General features: G+C 38.3%; 1 protein-coding gene and 1 long non-coding RNA gene across 4 annotated transcripts in view; one reads left to right on the top strand and one right to left on the bottom strand.

Moving 5' to 3' along the window:
- The window catches only part of LOC113436178 (uncharacterized), a 301149-nt gene that overhangs the window by 90868 nt on the left and 186248 nt on the right, over positions 1–24033 (bottom strand). The window lies entirely within an intron of this gene.
- Positions 1–24033, top strand: part of PTPRC (protein tyrosine phosphatase receptor type C) — an 89896-nt gene that overhangs the window by 19552 nt on the left and 46311 nt on the right. For all 3 annotated transcript variants that reach the window (XM_087930304.1, XM_087930303.1, XM_026700455.2), the window contains exon 3: positions 23570–23617. In XM_087930304.1, the coding sequence (XP_087786430.1) occupies positions 23570–23617 (48 nt within the window). The remainder of the gene's footprint in view (positions 1–23569; positions 23618–24033) is intronic.

The raw sequence follows: 24033 nt of genomic DNA, 5'->3' as shown, positions 1-24033 counted from the left end.
ACATGGCCAACACCTTGTGGGCTGGGAGTTTGACAGCCATGGTCTATGCCATCTAACTATATGCTCATGGAATTATAATTTCATCTGTAATTTGATCTCCCTTAAGTGGCCTAGTGGGACTGAGCTCCTAAAGGTCAAGTAAAACCAAGAGACAAATCTGTTTCCCATTTTCTGTCTCTTGGTTTCATTTGATCTTTAGTAGCTCCACTTAAGGGAATCTCCTCTTTGACTTCTGCTTTGACTAAATGTGACTTCATTTTGCTTTTACTTTTGTTCCATGAAGGAGCATTCAATCTTTTGAATCTTGATCTACAATAAAATGTAGTACATCTCCCAAATGGAGCTTATCTAGTTGCTACTTAATTTCATATTTCCATTATCCAATAAAAACATGGATGAAAATGGAAAGCCTGTGTACATAATCATAACATTGTTGTCTCTGCAAAACCCTACATTTTATTTGCTGTCACTCATGGTCAAACTAATTTAGTTTAGGAGTTGGACTGGGAAGGGTTATTTCAGCTATTCATTCAGTAGGTGAGTTTCAGCTGTTTCTCAGTGCATTCTACCTCACAAGACTCTTGAGAGGATTAAAACAAGGGAGGACCCGTATATGTCAGACTGATCCAGAGGAAATGTAAATAGCTATAATAAAGAATAGCTGCATTGTTGTGACATTTACATGGCATCCTTATTAAAACAGTGTGGTTGTCAAAGAAAGACCCATGTTTTAAGAATCTAAAATGTAAAAACACAAACGCTTTTGTACTAATTCTTGGCTGTTGGTGTTACCTCAGTTTTTCAAGTGAAATTAGAACTGGGTCAGGGATTTTGAACGTATGTGACCACTCCCATCTATGCTGTATTTTGCTAAATTCATTTCCTTTCCCTTTGTATTGAAACGTTCTTCAATGTTAAATAAATTGCACTTTCTGCAAAAACCCTCATCTTGCTGGGTTTTTTTAAAATTGAAATAAATAAGCTTTATTAAAAATGTGCTTATTTTACCAATCCTACCAATCCTCTTCTCTGTTTTATCCTTCTATTCTATTTTAACCCTTTAATCTCTTCTTCATTCATCTGTGTTGATCAAACTGAATTCCACACTTATTCCAAGCATTCAGAAACATTCTTCTCCCAGATTTTGGTTGTCTCCCTAAAGCATCTTTCTCAAAGTTGGACTAAGACCAAGCAATGCCTTGAAGAACAGCCATGCTAGTATTTATTGAGAGAAGTAAAATTCTCATGTCATGGTATGAAAACAAGAGTGATAAATGATGATCCCTTCAAACCAAACTTGTAAACTTTATTCATTCACCATGCCAAAGGCAGATTAAAGTTGAATTGTCCTTATTCCACATATGGAAAATTACAAAAATCTGAAGTATAATCAAATGTGGCAATGAAAGAGATAAGGACATGATATCTAAGGGGAAAAAAATCTCTGTGATGCTCTCCTTCTTTTGATGCCCTAAGCATGTGCTTATCTTGCTTAATAGTTAATTCATGACTGATCATTATCCTTTAGCTTTTTCTTTCTCAATCTGTTTTGGTTCTTCAATTCTACTTCCTTCTCACTCTGCTCACTCCTTATTCTTCTTATTGTCCAGGGCATTTTCCCTTTCCTTCCTTCCTTCCTTCCTTCCTTCCTTCCTTCCTTCCTTCCTTCCTTCCTTCCTTCTTTCTTTCTTTCTTTCTTTCTTTCTTTTCTTTCTCCCACTTTCCTTCCTTCCTTCCTCCCTCCCTCCCTCCCTCCCTCCCTCCCTCCCTCCCTCCCTCTTTCTTTCTTTCTTTCTTTCTTTCTTTCTTTCTTTCTTTCTTTCTTTCTTTCTTTCTTTCTTTCTTTCTTCTTTCAGAAGTAGCCTGTTGTACTGTATTCTAACCACTACACTACAAGAGCCATGATGATGCAGTGGTTATAATACAGTACAATAGGCTATTTCTGCTGTCAGCTGCCTACAGCGTGGCGGTTCGAATCTCCCAGACTCAAGGTTGACTCAGCCAGCCATCCTTCTGAGGTAAAATGAGGACCCAGATTATTGGTGGCAATTTGCTAATTCTGTAAACTTCTTAGAGAGGGCGAAAAAGTACTGTAAAGTGTTATATAAATCTAAGTGCTATTGCTATTGCTCCTTCCTTCCTTCCTTCCTTCCTTCCTTCCTTCCTTCCTTCCTTCCTTCCTTCCTTCCTTTCATATAACCAGTATTTTTAACACAGATTACCTAACTGGTCAATTTCTGAGACAATCAACTAATTATTTTTAGTTGATTAACCATATGCCTTTTAATAATTAAAAATGAATGAATTATGTGTTCAATGTATAAAACAAGTGTTTTACTAGTATTTAAAGAAAGATTAATATGTAAATAGAATCAAAGTTACTATTGAGTTGAAGAAGCAGAAACTACTTCTAATGTTTATTCTATACATTTGATATGATTAAAAACATCAGGACCAATGTGGTCTAAATATTAAATATATCCTTGACTAAATTAGGAGAATGACACTTTAACCAATTAACCTTTATTTTAAAGTGTTCACCAGCTGTGCTAGTGAGAGAATAAGAAATGACACCATAAAGCAACATAAGATCAAGCATGCTCATGGTCTTCAAAGTAATATGTCTGACATTGTAATTCTGAGAACCCAGAAATTGTAATAACTCAGCCAATTTGGATGTAATATTTTCTCTTTTTCAGTTTGATTTTGTTTTTGAACACTATGAGGAGTCAGTAGGAATGTTTCATGGATTTACTGTTTACATCTTAGTTCAAAATTATTTTGCAATGAACCTTTTGGACCTAAGTCAAAGAGCATCTGTTGAAATGGTTGATCTTGCTTTAACAGAAAAAGTAAGGAATGAAAAAAAAGTCTTTCAACACTTGACTCTGTGGTGACTAGTAGCCACACGTGATAGTAAAATCAGAAAATACAGTAAACTAAGAGCAAGCAGTAAGCAACAGTGCTCTACAGCAGGGGTTGCCAACTTTTTGGACCTCAGGGACCACCAAACTCATAATTTTAGATCCCAGGGACCACTAAATGGTCCTGTGGGTGTGGCCTAATTTGTGGGTGTGGCTTTGTGGTCATGTGACTGGCTGGGCATGGCTTGTATATAAATATTATAAATATTTATATAAATATTGAATTTTTTATTTTTTAAAAAAGAGCAACTTTTATTCAAAATCAGGCAAAGCAGGCAGGCAGATTGAGTTGCTCACAGAATCACAGATTCATTCAGAGATCCATCTATCTGCCATTGGCTAGCTCAGTCTGTCACATAAAATTTGCTTGCAAGCAAACTCATAAAATTAACTCACAACACACCATGCATGTAAATATTGATTTTTTTATAAAAAAGAGAAACTTTTATCCAAAATCAGGCAAAGCAGGCAGATTGAGTTGCTCACAGAATCGTTCAGTGATCTACCTATCTGCCATCGGCTAGCTCAGTTTCACAAATTTGCTTGCCGTGAGTCTGCACTGAATTTGCTTGCAAGCAAACCTTCAGTCCTAAGGGAGGTTCGGCTGTGCTGAGCCGAAGATTTAAAGACTAGCTAGGAAGCAAGAAATCCAACCATTTCCTACTTCCTAGCTAATCTAAATCTCCCAGCACAGCAGAACAAATGATGGTCGGAAAAAGGAAAAATAGCAATTTAGCAGGCAAGTTTACCGGGTAAGAAGTGAGTGGGCGGGGAGGGTTCTTGCGGGCCATGTGGGCGGTTCAGCCTTGTGTTTCAGCCTTGTGCAGCCTGGATTAATTGTTTTGTGGGGGTGCTCTGGGGGGGTGAGATTTCTCTGCGGCCCACCAAAATTTACTCACAGCTCACCGGTTGGCGACCGCTGCTCTACAGGCATGCATTTCTGTTGAGTGTGTGTAGTGAAAAGAAAACTGAATGCATATCATTCATTATCAGGCCTTTGAGAGAGACACATTGCCAAATTATTCAACAGTAGCATATATCAGGTCGAAGAGACCAAGAATGACACAAGGAATTGCTTCAGAGTAGTGTTTTTTTAAATGGTTGTTTGTTTATAGACAGAAATCTTGCCAAACTAAAGCACCTACCTGTGTAACTATTATATATATCTGTGAACTGCTAGGAAGGATGCACTTTTGCCCTCTTCCTGCTTACCAAAGATTCCAAATTACACCGTCTTTTTGCCCTCTGTGAAAAAGCCCCTCCCTTCTGCAGCTCTAGATTACATTCATCCACAGCATGCCTTCTTTTAAATATGAAATGGCAACATGCTGTAGATTGTGCATAAGGATGTGAAACTAACCTACACCAATTACAGGAAACGGTACCAACCAGACACTTAGGAGAAATTATTTAACTGATTATGCAGAGCAAAGATGCAAGCAAAACTCCAATTCTCACTTGCAAGGGGAAAAGCTAGGCTACGCATCTTGACTGTGTCTTTGCTGTCTGGGGAACAATCCATGCTGCTCCCGCCATTAGGTGTAATTGCTTTGGGCAGTAGACTGAGAGAGGGACAGAAAATTGCTACTAAGTTCTGGGGCACATATTTCTGACCCTGCAATCCTGAAAAGCTGTACCAAGTTATTATACGACAAGTATAGTTTAAAAGTTGAATCTCTTTCAGAATGATAAATTATCTGTGCTTGTCTGCTTCAGGCTGGAGTCCATTGTACATTGAGCTGTGTGGTTTGCAGTTCCATGATCTGCATTTTATATGGCCTTTACATACTAGTATTGACATCCATATACATGGACCCTTTTCTCTAGTATTCTGCTGACCTGCTATTTGAGTCTAAAATCACTCTAGGACAATGTTTCTTCACCTTGGAATCTTTATGATGGCTGAGGAATTCTGGGAGTTAAAGTCTGCATATCTTAAAGCTGTTTTAGCAAACTGACCGAGATACTTTCCCAAGTCTTCAGGTCGGACAATACCCAATTTAGAACATCACCTTGACAACTTGTTTGTGTTTAGGCCTGCCTATCTAATATAAAACATATATTATACAGTAAATAGTTTAATCTGTGTCATTTAACCTTGAGGGTAGATTCAGGCAGATATCTACCATAATAATTCCAAAGATTTTGCTAGAAACATATCCCCCATATAGTTTCCATACAAGAAAGTAATTACCAAGAACACAATCAGCAATACTTATTGCTATTCAAGTTTTGTTTATACTTGCTGCTTTTCCTCTTTTGCGTACCACATTACTTGTGAATTGATAACGGTTCTCTCCATGCAATGTTTCTATATGATCCAGAAGTTGTGAATATTCCAACACTGGAAGTTTTTAAAAAGAGATTGGACAACCATTTCTCTGAAATGGTTTAAGTTTTCCTGCCTAAGCAGGGGGTTGGACCTCCAAGGTGCCTTCCAAATCTGTTATTCTGATTCCCACTGACATTTTGTATCACATCCTCATGTAGATTTTTACATATTTAAATGTCCACAATACACATATATAACCCCACCCAAAGATTTCAGACTTTGAAATTCCTGTATTTAAGAATAATCTTGTAGCAATAATTGCAGGCCTCCCTACATTTCCCTTCCCAAAACTCTCAACTTGAGTTCACATGCCTATTTTTATCTTACATTTTAGAGTGTTAAGTGATATCTTATTAATTTCTTACAGATCAGAAATTCTATTTTGGGATGTGTTTTTTAAAAGTTTGAATGGTTAGGAGGACTTTTTTCTGGGCTGAAAATGTTCTGAACATTTGAAGAACGTGGATACAACATCAGACAAATAGACCTTTGTTGTTTCAAGAAAATTCAGGTAGAACACATTTATATATAAAGTTTATTAACCTATGTGGGAATATTCTAGAATCCACGTGGTATGAATTGTTTCATATTTAGAATGTAAAGAACAGCACAGAGTAAAATGTAATTTTAGCTTAAATGAATACTCAGATTAAAAAAGAGTAATTTAGCAAATGTTTCGAAGTTTCAGGGACAATAACACACATATTTTGGTGCAAAGGCAGAATTTTAAGGAAGAATATCTTACACTATTCCAGGGAGAATAATTAAGTGAATTTAAGTGAAAACCAAATAAATCAAGTTAATTTTCAAGAAAGAAATATTATGCAGGACAGCCTTGTATCCAGGATTGTGGCTTTACAAGCTTGACATACTGTACCTTATACCCTAATGCCCGCTAAGCTTCATTTTCAGCCATATGCTAGCCTTTCCAACTTGCTGCAGGATTAAAGTCTTACAATGCAATTCCAAATATCAACAACTAAAGGACACTAGATTGGAAAAATACTGGAAAGACTCATGTGAAAGAGCCAACAAGGGTCCAAGTTTGGGTCAAGAAGACATGGAGTTTAGTTAGTTCTTCCAAACTGCTGATGGAGCATTGACGAAATATGTTGATTCCCCTACTGTATGTAATGTTCAAAGACTTCACACCCAGTAAGGTTATTGCAATTTCTTAAAGTGGGTCAAAATCCTTATCTGCTTTCCCCCATGAGTTTCTGCAATGTTGCTTTTGCTCATTGATGCTCATTCACTTCATTTACAAGAATCTGATCTTGGAAATGAGAAGGTTGCATCTGAAAGCGTAGGAACTGAAACAGGTGCTAGCTCCCAGTGTAAAGTAAAAAGACTCTGTATGCTGAAGATAAAATTAACATAACCACATCCGGTGCCAGTCCGTTGTTCAATACATCAAGTCCATGCCAGGAAAAACTAATGAAATGCAAAAGGCCCTATTTACATATACACCGCCAATGGGGTGGCCAAATGTCAGTAAAAAAATCATTTCTTCATTGTTGTACAAGAAGAGGGGAATTGTTTTTCTTGTTGTGTTCTACACTACACTTGACTAGAATGTCTCCCTCATATTTCCAGTGAACTACTTCAACACTTATCATGCCCTTACTAAAGAGGGCTGAGCTAGCTGTGTGAATTGTCTAATGCTGAAATAATTTACCGAGCTTTTCTCTGTAATTATTTTTTTTTCTGATAAAGGAAATATATATTTCCCCTTATTCTCTCTCTCTCATCTGCAAATGCTGTTGTGACCAAAGGTATTTTTCTAAAGTATTTTTGGAGGCTGAGTCAACCTTGAGCCTGATTTGAACTGCCAAACTCTAGGCAACTGGCTGCAGAAGTAGCTTGCAGTACTGCACTCTAACCACTGTGCCATAGAGGCTCCTAATTTGTTTACTTGAATTGTTATGTCATCCATCTTCTCTACGGGGTGATTCTGGGCAGCTTACAAGCAAGAAAAATGGAATTGGATTGTAAATGAAGGTTACATCCTATACCATTAATTCTTTTATACATAAAGACGAATGGCATTAACATCAGAATAATCTCTCCAGCTTTTGGTTAGGATGGAGTACTTCTTTAAATTCCTACTGAAATTACATTTATAATTTGGTTAAATGGATTTAAAAGGTAACCTAAAATATACCAGGTTGTTTTGCCTTAAGGCTTGCTGCCTTTTGTTGACTTATAGTTTTCCCAATAAACTCAATTCTCAATGTTTCTTCTTGGTTTCTCAGTATGTTTGTTGGCACCATCTCGATTCTGTCTGCATTTCTTTCCGCTTGTTGAAATTTGCATTTGTGTTTCAGACCCCAAAACCAGAACTTCCATCTTTAGTTGTTCACATCCCAAGCCAACAGGAAGAGCAAGAGACTTATCATTTCCCGAGTTAGCCTTTGTATCCTGTGGTTTGCTAAAGTCATATGTCAGCATATAACTTTAGCTATATGGAACCTACTTCCTCATTGGATCCCCCTATGCTTAGTGTCACATTGTTATAGGAATTGAAACAAAAAAAAAGATGCACTGTACAGTCCAGGCTCCACTATGCTCCAGAAAGAATTGCTTTGCAAGCCAGTGAACTAATTTAGAAAATGGGCTGGCATCTTTAAAAAAAAAACTTATACCAGGCCAAGCAGACAAATAGTACTGTACAATAGCTGAAATCTGTACAAAAGATCCTCTTGTTTTATTTTTGGACAGCCTACTGGTGATAATACACACAAATCTACTGCCAAGCATTTATACTTGTGGAGACACATCGAGGTTGTTTTGTTGACACAACTAATAACACTGATGTCCTTTCCTTGTGATAGTTTGCTCTCTCACATTTTCTCTTTGTGTTTCACTGGGAATATTTGAAATGCCACCTTAGAAATACTTTGTTGTCAAGCCCAGAAAAGATGTTTACAGGTCGGCTGAATCCTCTGGGTCATGTTTATCAGAGAAAGGAAGAAGGGTTGGAAAGAAAGTCACTGGAGCATGTAACCACAGGTTTTCTCAGCTATCGCCCAAAGGCTTTATCCGAGGCCTGGAGCAGAAACTTTTAAAAGTCATGGCAGATTTTCAAAGCCTCAGCTTCGCTCAAGATTTTGCACCTCAACATATTAAACTAAAAACCACACACACAAACTCTTTCATTTTCCTTTGCCTGCCATTTTTTCTCTGTATGGTACACATTAAATGTGTGGTATAAAATGAATAAAATAAACATTTGAGTGAAAGGGACAGCCAGCACAAGCTTTTTCTTCTTATTAATAGTTTTAGCAGCATTTTGTAAAACAGGTACAATGTAACTACAATAAAATTTAACAAGTTATTTTTTTAAAGATCTTTGTGGATATAAACATTCCATTATGGAAACAAATGAATCAATCCTGCTAAATAATTTTAATCTGAATGTGGAAATTACAGCCAGGCTTATAGTTCTCACTGAAATTTTAAAAAATGGCTTCATTATGCTGAATCATCCCCAGTTTTATAAAAGTAAGACTCCAATCCTATACATACTCCAACAAAATTGAGTTTCAGTGCCGCTTATATCTAGTCAGCCTGTTTAAGATTTTACCATGAGATCTTAATAATAATTTAGAAGATGGCATAGTGTTGATCATAAGTATATATTTTAAGCATAACTCTAACATTTTAAAAATATTAGAAATAACTGGAAAAATATTCAGTGCCCATTAGCTGCAAAACTGAAACAAAACATGAAGATTAATATTAACTTATATGATTATAATAGGAACGTGGTAGTTCAGTGGCTAAGACACTGAGCTTGTCAATCAAAAGGTTGGCAGTTTGGCAGTTCAAGTCCCTAGCACCGCATAACGGAGTGAGCTCTCATTACTTGTCCCAGCTTCTGCCAACCTAGCAGTTCAAAAGCATGTAAAAATGCAAGTAGAAAAATAGGGACCACTTTGATGGGAAGGTAACAGAATTCCATGTGTCTTTGGCATTTAGTTATGCCAGCCACATAGCCACAGAGATGGCTTTGGACAGCGCTGGCTCTTCGGCTTTGTAACAGAGATGAGTACCGCCCCCTAGATCCGGAAATGACTAGTACACATGTGTGAAGGGAACCTTTACCTTTATACATTTCTAAAAAAAGTGGGTCTAAAATATAAGACAGGAATGGGGTAGCAGAAACTAAATGTAGCAACTTTTGTCAGAAAACTATAATGCTGCAAGTTGTGCTGGCTAGGAATTTTGAGGGGGGAATAATTCTATATTTACAAAATTTGTAGATAGCACTGAATCATAACAGTAGCCAGTGCACAATAAGCTAAATAGATAAAACAAAAAGGAAACATGCAACCACACACACACACACACACACACACACGCCCAAATAAATTTGTTCAATCAGGTCAAATGCACAATAGAACAAAAATGTCACTACCTTGCAAAGAGAAGAGGGAGGCTACTACACACATCTTGGGGAGAAACATATTCTATAGTTTGGGGACTTTAACAGAGAAAGCTTCTGTTTTGATGTTATTTCCAGAGAGTTTCAGTAGACCCTCAAGATTTTTTAACAAGATAGGCAGACTTAAGATTGACAAGGCAATAGTTGATAGAAGGTTGAAGTTAGACAAGTAGAGAAAGTGTCATATCAGGAAGAATTATCTACACTAACAAAATTAGCTCTCAGTGCTCATGGCACTGATTCAGTTCTTCATCATATCTAGGGTAGTTAACCCCATACAAACATTAACTGAGGGAGTATTCTTTTGCCATTGCTTGTAATTGCACACATTAACATAAAAATCTTCACTAAATAAATCAAGCAACAATCGTAGTTCCTTTAAGGGCAATCAAGACCCTCTGAATGGCATTGTGCTATCCATGTTTGCTAGAGAACCACAAGCTCAGTTCTCAGTGCATCTGTTGTAACGTGGATGCAATTGGTATTTGAGGCAATTGATAACATCCCCAAACATCTACATTCATTGGAATGGGATTTTGGATATCTGCATTGCCTGAATAATGATGACAGAGACAGAAAAATCATGTAAAATATCTATTGATTCTTGCAATGACTAAAGTACTACCTATAGTTTAAGTGCTCTTGGAAACTTTATAATTAAAATCTATAACAAGTTTATAAGGAGATTGATGTTGGTGAAACTGGTTTCATGTACTACTATTTCTGGTGCCATCAAAATATTGCAAACGTTGGGGGAAAGTTCATAATATATAACACACTTCTAAGCATTCATATAGCCTCCTATAAAATTATTTTAATCAAAAGATCGTAAGTACCTGCTCACTATCAATAAAAGTTGCCTACCATTGTACTAACCACAGTTGTGTGAAGAATTTGCTTATGATCTTTAACATTACTGAAACCCAGTGTATGTTTCTGCGCGTATGTTAGATATATGTACACTGTTACTTCACTCCTGCAGGTCCTGGCTATATCACTGTTAGCAAAAGACAAATTTTTGGGTGCCAATCAAAATAAAATAATAGTTTTGGATTTATCCCATTTAATCAGGCAAATTTTTGAAGCTCAATATGTAGTGTTTGTGGCTATATAATTAATTTCAAGGGCCAGTAATCTACTGTTTTGAGCTAACTCAGGACTGTATACAGCAGGGGTCCCCAACCACTGGGCCGCGGACCGGTACCGGTCTGTGGAACATTTTCTACTGGGTTGCCGGTTTGCTGGGCGCCGCCATCTTGTTTTGATGAGAAAGTGCTTCCGGTGAGCTTTTCTGGTTGGAAAGTGGCGTTTGGGTCCTGAAGGAATCCTCGCGCCTTAGTTTCATCAAAGTGGGGGTGGCTTCGAACAAAACTAAGGTGTGAGAATTCTTTCAGCACCCAAGGCAAGGCGAGCCGAGCGACCGTCCCGAAGCCGTCCCGAAGCCGTCCCGAAGCCCATCGACAAAGGTTCAAAGGAGGAGTTGAAGGTGGCGGGGAGAAGCGGGGGACGGCTGGCTGGCCAGTCATTCGGGCCACCTTGCCATGCGTGCTGATGCCGGTACCGAGCCGCGGATCATTTTGTGATGCCAGTACCGAGCCATGGCACAAAAAAGGTTGGGGGCCACTGGTATACAGAAATGATCATTCTATGACTGTGACTGTGTGTTGTGTGTGTGTTTGAAAGAGCAGGTGCTAGATTTATATCAGGCAGTGAAACTGTAGGTACTATAATAAGAAATTGAGTCTATGGCAGGTGAAAAGCATGAGCCACCTCTTAAGAGACCACCAGTACTGGAAAGCCATGATAACTGGATTTGAGATACAGAGATAGTCAGAATGACTGAAGAGTCAATTGAAACACAGAGAGAGAAGGAGCAGAATTATGAGGGACAATTTATTGGGAAACAAAGTTCTTGTACAAGACTTGATGCAAGAGAATACTTATTGTGATTTGGAGAACTTCAGGGTTGCTATGGTTAATCCAGATCTTTCCTAGCATTGTAAAAGGCAGAGGAATGATGCTGCAAAGTACTATTCTGTGCAGAGTTGCCAGGGAACAGTAATATTCTGAATGTTTTCACTCATAATGAAAACTATAATATTTCTATCATGAAAGGAAAGGAAAGGACTGTCACCATGCAAAATCAAAGATCCAGTCTTTGAAATCAAGGGATAAAATGGTTTATTTATTTTATTTATTTCTCAAATATATGACACCCATCTTACTGTCAAGTGACTCTGGGTGGCTTACAACATCATTAAAATATCTTAAATTATAAACTATGATCAATGTGTAATTCAAAAAAAAGTATTCTTTAAAATGGTTTTTTAAAATGTACAAAATGCAATTTTACTTTCCAACTGAAATCAGGGCAGAAGTTGCTTTCTTTCCACAGTAACATAATAATGTATATGGGAAGCCATTTGTTCCTTCCTCCTTTTATCATGCTAAATATCTATACTTTTAAAATGACAGTGATTGGAATGAAGTCAATCATATTGTTGTCTTGGGCTATTCATCCCTATTGTATATGCTAAAGACATCAATAAATTACATTTTTATAAACCAAGATAGATGAAGTAGTTTATGTTGTTTCTAGCACCAGCCCACCCATATGTTGGACAATATATTGGACTGTATCAAAGCAAGAGCTAGACAACCAGTGAGCTTAGACCACAAATGCTAGGAAAGAACAGCAGGAATAGAAATTGTTTGTTGGGGATGCAGATTCCATTTTGTTCTTCAGTCCCAAAGCAAAATATTTTGGACAGGCTCTGGAAAAGGTACACATAAACACAAGGGAATATGCACAACGAATGTTCTTCAAGGTCCTAATCATTCTGAAAAATATTTTTTCCTTTGACGTCACCAGGTTTTTCAGAATAGAAGAGAATACTTCCACCTTTCTTTGTTTTGTCTGATTGTGTCACAGGACACAACTTCTGACTAATTGTTGTGTAAGCCTAAAAGTCTTGTCATATCAGAGCAGTATCAAGTGGAGAACATCCTATGCAAAGCCACCCTTGTAAGTTCTGCTTCTCTATGAAAAAAAAGACCAATCTAATTGCCTAAGCTGCCCATTCTCTGGCCAAAACAGAATACGACATGACCCTACCACCATCTTCAGAAATCCTGGGCTACTGAGCAGCATGATTTTCATAGAAAGATACTGTCCATGGCAATTCTCAGAGGCATTATGTGAATGTGGTATTCATTTCAGCTGCTTAGTCCATCTATCTTCAAAGCCAGGACCTATTTTTTTAAAGAATAACTGGAAGAGATTGTCATTCATTATTAACAATATTAGATATCCATTTGGGGCTTTCTTAATGATTCTGGAGAATATGGGAAATTATTACTGCCATACAGTATGTAGATATTCAAAACCACAACCTATATGCTTTAATCTTAAATTCTCCTCCACAGCTGAGTCCTCTTCCTCAATAGGATATATATTATATCAACACAAGGAGTCACAAGGCACTTAATATTGTTCCCAGTTGACCATTTTCATTCCCTCACTTTAATATCCCACAGCTTACCTATGGCAGGAATTTTACTAACTCATAATGAGAAGAATGTCCATAAATGTACTGAAATTAGGTTAAGGCTCATTTGAATACCAGCTCGATTCCCTCTTTAAAAGTTTTTCAATGGACCATATCCTACATTTTTAATTTCCATTGAAGGGAATTTATCCTGAAGAATGAACCAGAATTCTTTAAAATGGCTTCAGACACCTTTGGTTGAAATCTTAAACAAAATACACTGAGAAATCTTATTTTTCATTAAGACTGATTTATGATTCAGCACAGGACTTTGAATGAAAAAAAATTCAAGATTCAATAAATTAAAATGAAAATTTAATTCATAAATCAGGTTTTAGCATACCATAGTAAGAAAAAGATCCCATTACTGTTCTATGCTTATCTCAAACTGGAACTAATTTATACAATTACTTCTTCAATCAAATACAGCTTTATGTATTATGGTTATAGTTCAATGCGGACATACACTAAATTAGTAACTGGTAAACTTTTCTGGCTTCAGGAACAATCATGCAATTTTGTATGTAGCAGGTAAGCCTCAAATAATGTATTTTTTTGAGTAGCAGAAATCTCACAAGATTACAAAATTGTAATTTTGTTATCTAATATGATATTTTATGTATGATCTTGCCAAGGTCATATGAAGCCCTGTCACTGAACTTCGAAATGTCGTATTAGAATTCTAAAATTTTGCTATATTGTACATGGTCTTATCAATACTTTATCAAAAATATACACATAATTTTATATAGCCTGTGTACTGCTTGAGGACATTAGCAATGCTACGATGCTCACAACCATACTCTAAATACTGGACATATACTCTGGGAAATACATGCAGTTGTAGACCAGCAAAATACTGTGGACATAATATATTTAGATTTCAGCAAGGCATTCGATAAAGTAGACCACAACCTACTTCTTAGTAAGCTAGAAAAAAGTGGAATAGATAGCACCACCACTAGATGGATTCGCAACTGGCTGGCAAACTGTACTCAGTGGGTAGTCCTTAATGGGTCTAAGTCTACATGGAGGGAAGTAAGCAGTGGGGTGCCGCAAGGTTCCGTCTTAGGCCCAGTACTCTTCAGTATAGAGAAAAGTAAAGTCCTACACTTAGGCAAGAAAAACCAAAAGGACACATATAGACTGGGTGAAACCAGGCTCAATAGCAGGAACTCTTAGAGGGATCTTGGAGTCTTAGTGGACAACCAGCTAAATATGAGCCAGCAGTGTGCAGCAGCCACCAAAAATGCTAATGCAATCCTAAGTTGTATTAACAGAGGGATACAGTCAAGATCAAGGGAAGTTCTAATACCACTCTATAAAGCCTTAGTAAGACCACACCTAGAGTACTGCATCCAGTTTTGGTCACCACATTATAAAAAAGATGTTGAGACTCTAGAAAAAGTACAGAGAAGAGCAACCAGGATGATTAGGGGACTAGAGGCTAAAACATACAATGAACAGTTGCAGAAATTGGACTTGGCTAGTCTAGTAAAGAGAAGGACCGGGGAGACATGATAGTGGTCTTCCAATATTTGAGGGGCTGCCACAGGGAGGAAGGGGTCAAGCTATTTTCTAAAGCTCCTGTAGGCCAGACAAGGAACAATGGATGGAAACTGAACAAGGGAAGATTTAACCTGGAAACAAGGAGAAACTTTCTGACAGTGAGAACAATCAACCAATGGAACAGCTTGCCCTCGGAAGTTGTGGGAGTGCCATCACTTGAGACTTTTAAGAAGAGATTGGACTGCCATTTGTCAGAAATGTTGTAGGGTCTACCGCTTGGGTGGGGGATTGGACTAGATGACCTTCAAGGTCCCTTCCAACTCTGATTATCTGTATCTGTATCTGAAACGGTCATGAGTTCTTAAGGTTTTCATCTTTGTTATAGATTTCTGGGACAGCAAAAAGATAGAAAAGTTCCTAATTTTTTTGTGTTATGGGATTGTCCACTTATGTGTTAATGCATTGACAACATTTGAAAGTAGAATAGAATGAAAGTTCACTCATTGCTTTAGATTAATGTCTTTATATTTCTGTCTGCCAGGAGAAAGCTAACAAAAAGACTGATTTTTCTTCTAGCACCATAATAGTTTAATCAGTGCATATTCAGCCAAATAAATTGTAGCTGAAAATTCTACTGCCTTTTTTTCTCATAGGGAAGGACTTATTCGATGGCATCCCTTCCCTTCCCTTGCCTTTCCCTCCCTCCCTTCCAATATCACTCATCTCACTCTGAAAAGCCAACTCTGTCTTTAGTATAACTATACACAATTTTTGAGCGTCATTAGAAATGCCCAGTTGTAGCAAAGAGTGAGAATCAGGAAACATGACAACTGCACTGGAGAAGTTGTGGTTTAGCACTGAGTGTAGGCTGAGACCCTGAGCCTGTTGCTGCTATGGAAACTGTTTCGCCACTTAGACAAGCTTATGTTATAAAACCACAATGTGCTGCACATCCTCTTCCTTTTCTACAGGCTTCTGAAAAAGAAAAACAGAAATACGCATAGTGAAACCACACATGTGTAACTAAGGACTCATTTGCTGCAGGTATCCTGTTTTCTGTACTTTTTCTAAATTAGTTAGTTGAAGATCAGATAATGGGGAACCTGCAGCACACAGTGAATTACAGCTAGGGATTAGAAATTAACTGTATTTTCATTTCAGTGCAGATTAGCCTCCTTTTTATTTCCCATATGTTTGCCTGAACTGGAGCAGAATGATATGTTCAAATCTGAATTTTCTATATTTTGTGATGTACTTCTTAAGATACAATAATGGACCTAACAATACCTGTTTTATGGAAGAATGTCTACAAAATGCTTATTTTACAGCAAAGGGTTTAATTATAGTTTAATTACATGGATTAGGAAATATGCACATTAGTAAAATAGCATCAAAAGCTACAAAGTCATGTTTGCATTTTATGATGCAAACAAGCAAGGCATCTTGAAAACAAGCTGAGCCAAACATAGGGTGGAAAAAAGTTAGCCTTGGTGAAACTGAAATAGACCGGGTTGGCCACCCCTAGTCATGATTTCAACTTTCAATTCTGCAGGTCAGAATTACTTTAACCTTGCCACATATCCATATGTTGGGCCAGAGCTTTGATCTTCAACTTCTGATGTCTTCTTTCTTTATTATGTCCAATGAGTTTCATTCCTAATAAACTCTGCAGAAACATCTAAACTGGTTTTTTAAAGTATATTAATATTTTTAGTGAAGGCTTTGTTATTTGTGTTTATACAGTATATAAGGGCACTCTATTAATAACTTTAAATGGTTTTATCTTAATAAAAAACAGAGGTGGTATTCAGCAGGTTCTGACCAGTTCTGGAGAACCAGTAGCAGAATTTTTGAATTGTTCAGAGAACCGGCAAATACCATCTCTGACTGGCCCCACCCCCATCTATTCCTCTGCCTTCTGAATCCCAGCTGATTGGTTGAGTCTTCTTTTGTTGCCCTGCACAGGAGAAAGGAGCTGGAAAGTAAGTTAGTGGGGTGGGAAGGGAATGGGGATTTGGCAGTAACCTTTCCCTGGAGTGGGATGGGAACTGAGATTTTAAAGTATCCTTCTGCTGCCATGCCCACCAACCATGCCACACTCACCAAGCCACACCCACAGAACTGGTAGCAAAACAATTTGAATCCCACCACTGATTAAAATTCAAACTTATCCATACAGTTATATACAGAAAGCTAAAGGATGCTGCTGGTTGAGTATGTGGCTGCAAGTCTGGTCTCCTTTTCAGAGGTTTCCAGGATATGGTCAAAAAAGGCAAGATGGAGGCTGTGAAGGTATGGTCTACTGCTGCTGTGATAGAGTGTCACATTCAATACAGGCAGAGCCTGCATCATGCAATCATGGTTGCCTTCTTGACTTTTTAACCTTGCCCTGCATGTTAAAATAATGAAGCAAGAAAGAGGAAAGTGCGACTGTTTTGCAGATGGAGAAAGTGTACAAAAAGGCTTGATTTCTTAAATCAGGGGTGTCAAACTGGCGGCCCACAGGTTGGATGCATTATGCGCAAGCCATACCTACCCCAGCTCCGTGAAGGGGGGGAAAAAGTCACAATACCTCATGCGATGACAACGTGACACACGAGTTTGACACCCATGTCTTAGATCAATATGCTTGAACTCATGTCACTGTAGACCAGGTGTGATCTCTTGTTTGACTTTGAATTCAGATTATATCTGACTTCCGCTCAGCAAAACCTGATCTCACACTCACATATTTAGCAAAGCAGTCTTTATTTCCAATATATCCCTGTTTCAACTCCACGTGGCCCTTCTTTTAAAGCTTCCGCTGGTGGTGGGTGCTCATCAGAAGAGGTTTGAAGAATTTCCAGGCCTCTTCTCAATGTCAGGTGCACTTAGGAAGTTAATTGAAGAACTGTGAAGGTTGAATGAGCTTGCTAGCAATGTATGTTATAAGCCAATATTTACAAAGCAGTTGCAATATTCATCGATTCTCCTGACCAAGTCAAACATATTTTGTCTCCTTGTGATGTAAGAACACTGCTTGAATTCTCTGGACCATTCCATGACATGTCACTCAATGTTTTCTCTCCAGTTGCTACATTCATTTGATTGGCAATGGTTTGTGCAAGACTAGCCTTTGAATCTAGCAGTTTCATCACACTCTTCCTTTAAAGCAAAATGCAACAACAAAATAATTAATGTTCAACTTAGTTCTTTATATTGGCTTTCTCTAGCTTCCATCCATTTTCCCTCAGAATTTGTAATGGTAAGTGAGGAAGACCTTGGGAGAATGGGCAAAGAAATGCTATCTGGGGAGTGATCAATAAGAGACAGCTTAGAACAAGAGGTTCAAAAGAGACCCTCCTTAGCTTCTCAGACTGTAAAAGACAGGGATGTCAAACTCGCGTCATCACGGCATCATCATGTGACATATCATAACTTTTTCTTTCTTCGCTAAACTGGTCCTGGGTATGGCCAGAGTGTAACACATCCGTCTTGCAGACCTTGAATGTGACAGACCTGGTAAAACAGATGGAGACAGAATTATGCTATCAGAGTTGCAATGTTCTGTTATTGTAGCTTTACAATAAAGTAGAATTAGCTCATCTGGTCATAATTCTTGTCTGATCTGCCTAATAAGGTTGGCAGATATGACTTCAGTTTGGATATCTAGCAGGGGTGTCAAACTGGTGGTCCACAGGCCGGATGCATCATATGCAGGCCACACCCATGCCAGCTCCGCAAAGTGGAAAAACATCACGATACGTCACATGATAGCAACGTGATGCCAGGAGTTTGACAGCCATGGTCTAAGACATCAAAAATAGATGTACTGTATAGACTCATTTGGATGTAATCAGAGAAGGGTTTATTTCTCAGTAAGCTTGCATAAGATTCTTGTTTTTATAATAGATTTGATTGTTGGAAACTCTGTTTAATCATCTTCTATGATGCTGGGCTGCCTGGCTGAGCTATTATCAATGCATTAGCATTCTGCATGCATGCTTGGTGTCTGACATATAGGCACATACTACCATACAGTGTGGGATACATCAGTGACAATCCTTTCCCCCTCTTGAAATCTCCCCCTTGAAATTTATTTTGTATATGTTTCAAAAGTTTGAAACTCTTTCCAATTTTGGAGGATTTGCTTCTGTGAACCGCAGAAAGGTTATTTTCTGGTCTCTGGGGTTTATAGCCATTAGATTATCTTGTGTGAAAGATCCTTCATTTATGTTACTGGCAGCCATCTTTTTCTATTTAAGAAAGGTTTAGTACCTTGGAGAAGGCAGACCACACACAGGCTGGAAAAATTAGAACCAAACCTTTGCTGCTGGTCACCTGAATTTTTGTAACCCAAATCTGTTGTGACTACTTGTAGGGGCAACTGAAGTTTCTTAAAACAAAAAACTGTGGGCCTCAGATGATCAAATATCAGTAAAACATTTTTTTTATCAAAAACATGCCAAAAGTTAGCAATGTTTTCTTACAAATATTATATTTATGTTGAAGTTCCAATCATATAAGCTTCCCTAAACCCCTGTGAACTGTGTAAAATATAATTAACTATCTAGATGTGATCACAGCCATAGGGTTTTTACATCTTGATCTTTTAAAAGCAGCTCTCTTCATCAATTGCCTGGGTGGCTCATAGCTACCTTGTTATAGTGAAACTGATTTCTACCACATAGAGTTTGTTAGAGTTTATTATGTTATGGTGCCATCTACTGATTTCTTGTCAAATGCTTTTAAAAAACTCACGGATGAGCAAAGATAGCAAAAAGAATAACCTGATGACTGTCCTCTGGTTACTGTACCTTTCACAGCTGAATAATGGTGCATAAGTATTAATAAACTTTCTATCCCATCACAGATAATACATAAATCTTACTTATATGCATGTGTGGATGTATATACACAATACACAAATGTATCACTTATATTCCCACTCTGCCTCTGTCTTTCTATGTGGCTACTTTATCTTGTATCTGGCAGTATCTATGTGGGCAGTTGATTGGGCTGGACTCATCTCTCATACTAAATCATAATTTGGTTTGTTTCTTTCGGGTTTAACATATAGCATGAGCCCAGTCAACCTTGGTTTGTAGCTTGTGAGTTATGCTTTATTGTGATCTTATGAACAGTGGTGGGATTCAATCAATTTTTTTTAATACCGGTTCTGTGGGTGCGGCTTGATGGGGAAGGATACTGTAAAATCTCCATTCAGAGATGGTATTTGCCGGTTTTCTGAACTGCTCAAAATTTCCGCTACCAGTTCTCCAGAATTGGTCAGAACCTGCTGAATACCACCTCTGACTAGGCCTCTTTTGTAGTGGTCATTGAACAAATATGATGGTTGTTAAGTAAATACATTGTTTGCTTTGGGGCAGTTTTTACTGGTAACTGGAAGTAAACATCATAAACATCAACTTCCAGAAAAAATGTCATAAATCACAATCACAAAATTGCACGGCCCTGCAAATGGCTGTAAATGCAGGTGAACATCCAAAATGTGCTCATGTGACCCCTGAGTGGGGCTGACACTGGAACTTTGAATCCAGGACAGAAGTAGACATTTCAGGGTCTGACATAACTTCAAATGATTAATTGACCAGGTGTAAGTTGAAGATTATCGATAGTACAATGAGCATGTCAGTCTCTGTAGGTAACTTGTGGATATCCGTCGTGTATACAATCTATGTTTGTGTGAGTACCTACCATATTTTTCGCTGTATAAGATGTACTTTCCCCCCCCAAAAAGTGGGTGGAAATGTCTGTGCATCTTATACAGAGAATGTTGCCGAAGCTCCACCCACCCATTGTCCCCCCACCCTTCGGCCTCTGCCTCCCAGCAATTAGAGCCCTTTCAGCAAACAGCAAACAGCCTGGTCAGTTTCAGCACAGCCTGATTTAGCATGACCATTGTTGATTGGATCTGCCTCCCAGAATACTGACAATCAGCTGTTCCAATCACCATCACCTATTGCTGCCTCCGCGTGCCCCATTTTTGGCCTTTGCGCATCCCATTTTTCAGACTTTGTGTACCCCAAGGGATGCGCGGAGGCCAAAACCAGGGTGCACGAAGGCCGAAAATGGGGCACGCAGAGGCTGAAAATGGGGTGGGCAGAGGTAGTGATAGATAGTGGTGATCCCTACAGACTAAATCAAGCTGTGCTGAAGCTGACCAGGCTGTTTGCTGTTTGCTGAAAGGAGGCATATTGCTGGCAGGCAGAGGCAGATTTTTTCCCCCCTTGTTTTCCTCCCCACAAACTAGGTGCATCTCAGTGGTGGTATTCTATGGTTTGGCCCGCCACCCACCAATGAGCAGCAGAGAACCGAACTGGTTCTCTCCGCCGCTCTGCTGTTGGGCCCACCCACCTGCCTGGGCTCCCATACCCACCTTTATTCCCTGCTTTTGAAGTGCAGCTGCATTGCACGGCACAGTAGAGTGCTGTGCGCAGCTGCTGAAGTGACCAGGAGACTGCAGACTTGCAAGAGGTGAGTTGGAACGCCTCTGCACCTGTGCAAAATACATGTTTCATGCATGCATGCATGCATGCAAAGTGTGTGTACATGCGCAAAGTGCGCCCACCAAGCCATGCCCACCAAACCAGTGGTAAAACTTTTTAAATTCCACCACCAGTGCGTCTTATAGTTCAGAGAGTCTTATAGTACGAAAAATACAGTATATATTCACATATTTTTCTTTCCTTACATTCAGGAAACTAAAAACAGTTGATTAAATTACAGGACTTAACAGAATTAAATTACAGGACATTTAGGAGATCTTCCTAAATGTGAGATAAGAAGTCCTAAGTAAGGGACTTATTTTCCCCAGGAACCCACAAGTGAATCCAGTTGTGAACAATCTCAAAACCTTGAGCCTGAACCAGTGTGGGTTTTCTTTTGCTAGGCTGTTAATTCGCTGTAGTGTTCCATTTAACTCATGTTTAAAAATTTTATTGTCTATTTTAAGTTTGTTAGCCTCCATCTTTAAAAAAAACCAAGATGGAAATCAATTTATCAAAATAATAAATCAAATTACATATCTGATATTAACACAGTTGAGAAAGTCCAGAAATATTTCACAAGAAGAGTTCTCCACTCCTCTACTCGTTGCAGAATACCTTATGCCACCAGACTCGAAATTCTAGACCTAGAAAACCTAGAACTACTCTGCCTTCGGTCTGATCTAAGTATAGTATATAAAATCATACATTGCAATGTCCTACCTGTCAATGAATACTTCAGCTTCAACCATAACAACACAAGAGCAAACAATAGATACAAACTCAAGGTTAATTGCACCAAACTTGATTGCAGGAAATACATCTTCAGCAACAAAGTGGTCAATGTCTGGAATACTCTACCTGTCTCTGTGATTTCTTCCCCAAACCCCAAAAACTTTAACTTTAACTTTAGACTGTCTACAATTACTTCACCCCTTTCCTAAGAGGTCTGTAGGGCGCGTGCATAAGGGCACCAACGTGCCTACCCTCCCTGTCCTATTGTTTCTTTTATTTTTCTTATATGTGTCCATGTGTTCATAACTATGTTTTTACTTATACCTATTATCTTGTAAGCAAATTGACAAAAATAAATAAATAAATATATTATTACACAAGAGGTAGGAAGGGACCTATCAACCAGTTAAAATACTCCTTAGAAACAAACTGGTAATAAATCAGTAAATAAACAGCTTATTATACTGTAAGTAATAAACTTTTCAAAACTGCTTATGCTGGATGAGGTGGGCACCCTTTATTTCATATTGATAAACCTTTGTTAGTATTTTTTTTAAATGTATAGAGAGAGCTGGACCTGGTTCCCTGAAAACTCCCAAAGATATTGTTGGAAGAAATATCCTTCTGGGTTCAGTTCCAAGTGGGGAAGAAAGACACTGGAAACATGGCAACTGCTTGGAAAGATGGTTTAATGGTGGACAGGATCACATGTCTTGGAGCTCCAAATCATCCAAAAGGATGATTACATACTTCAAGATGTTGGGTGAAGAAAAAGAAAAGAGGCAAGATGCTGAGAGACCCTTGGTTTTATGCCCTCTGTTGGGATTTGAATTTGAGCTTGTATTCTGATTGGTTGTCAAACTCCCATGGGGCCATGCAGGGGCAACTCTGTAGGCTGTCCTGAGTCCCAGGCTTGGTTGAGCCTGCTGGATGATATAATGAAAGGGCTTTGGGATCCCTATTATGGCTCTGCCTGAAGGAGGTAGATCTTTGTTATGTAGAGTAGACTGGCCCAGGCCTTAATGGCCCATTAACAAAGGTGGAGGGGAGCTGAGTTTCTGCCTCTTTAAGTTTATACTTCTCTTTTAGAGGAAATATTCTGCCTTTTTAGTGTATCCTAAAATATTTCATTTTCCTAGGAGAGGGATGGGTTTTAATTTCCAACAGTACTATGTTAGATTGAGGTCTGCTTATGTTAGAGTTCATTTATTGAATCACAGAGTCTCTAGTCTGAGGGCATGTCATATTAACAATTATGTCTCTCTCCAAGAATTTGAAAGAAGGTATGCAGCTGTTGTATGAAAGGTACAATGTCATCTTGCATGTCATATCATCATCATGAAATAATGAGGATTATGCAGAATACATCATTTGAATTACATTTGATATAGTAAGATATGCCAATACTGGATACTGGGCAGTTACATTTAGCCACGTGGCAAGTACACATTTCAAATAAAAAATAAATACATTTTGTCCCATAAAGCATTTTTCTTTCTTGTTAAAAAAAAAACTTGTCCATCCTAAAATATCTGGACCATTTTTTTCAAACTACAATGTATTCAAGTCTCCTTTTTTCTCCTTCTTAGGCCAAACAACAGCACCACAAACAACATCTATTATGAAAGCAACAAATGGTAAGCAATATGTGCATTTAATTTGTTTTTGTGAAAACTTGGTTTTTCATGGGATATGATCTTATGCCACAATAGCCATTCATCAGCAACATCCTCATGAGCACAACCTTGTTAAGAAATGAGGGTAATGGGGTGGAGATGTATCATTACAGCTTTGGAATCAAGTTGCTATAAAGTGACCCAAAATAGAAGAGGGTTTGCATTCTATCCTTATATAATTGATTTCACATTATTCAATGGTATTAACCTTTCAGCAGCGTGGTGTCCTAGCTGCTCACAATCAGGAAGCTGAGAGCTCGGTCCTAGGCAGAGGCAGATGTTTCTCTATGAGAGCGCAAAGACAAAATATCTGCTGTGAACTCTGTGTAGCATCAGGAAGGGCATCTGGCCAGTAAACACTCAGCTTCATTCAGTTG

The sequence above is a fragment of the Pseudonaja textilis genome, chromosome 3 (assembly GCF_049901715.1).
Source record: "Pseudonaja textilis isolate UNSWEBS1 chromosome 3, rPseTex1.2, whole genome shotgun sequence".
Lineage (NCBI taxonomy): Eukaryota > Metazoa > Chordata > Lepidosauria > Squamata > Elapidae > Pseudonaja > Pseudonaja textilis.
Note: the sequence above shows the minus strand (reverse complement) of the source record. Positions and strands in the feature narration are given on the sequence as shown.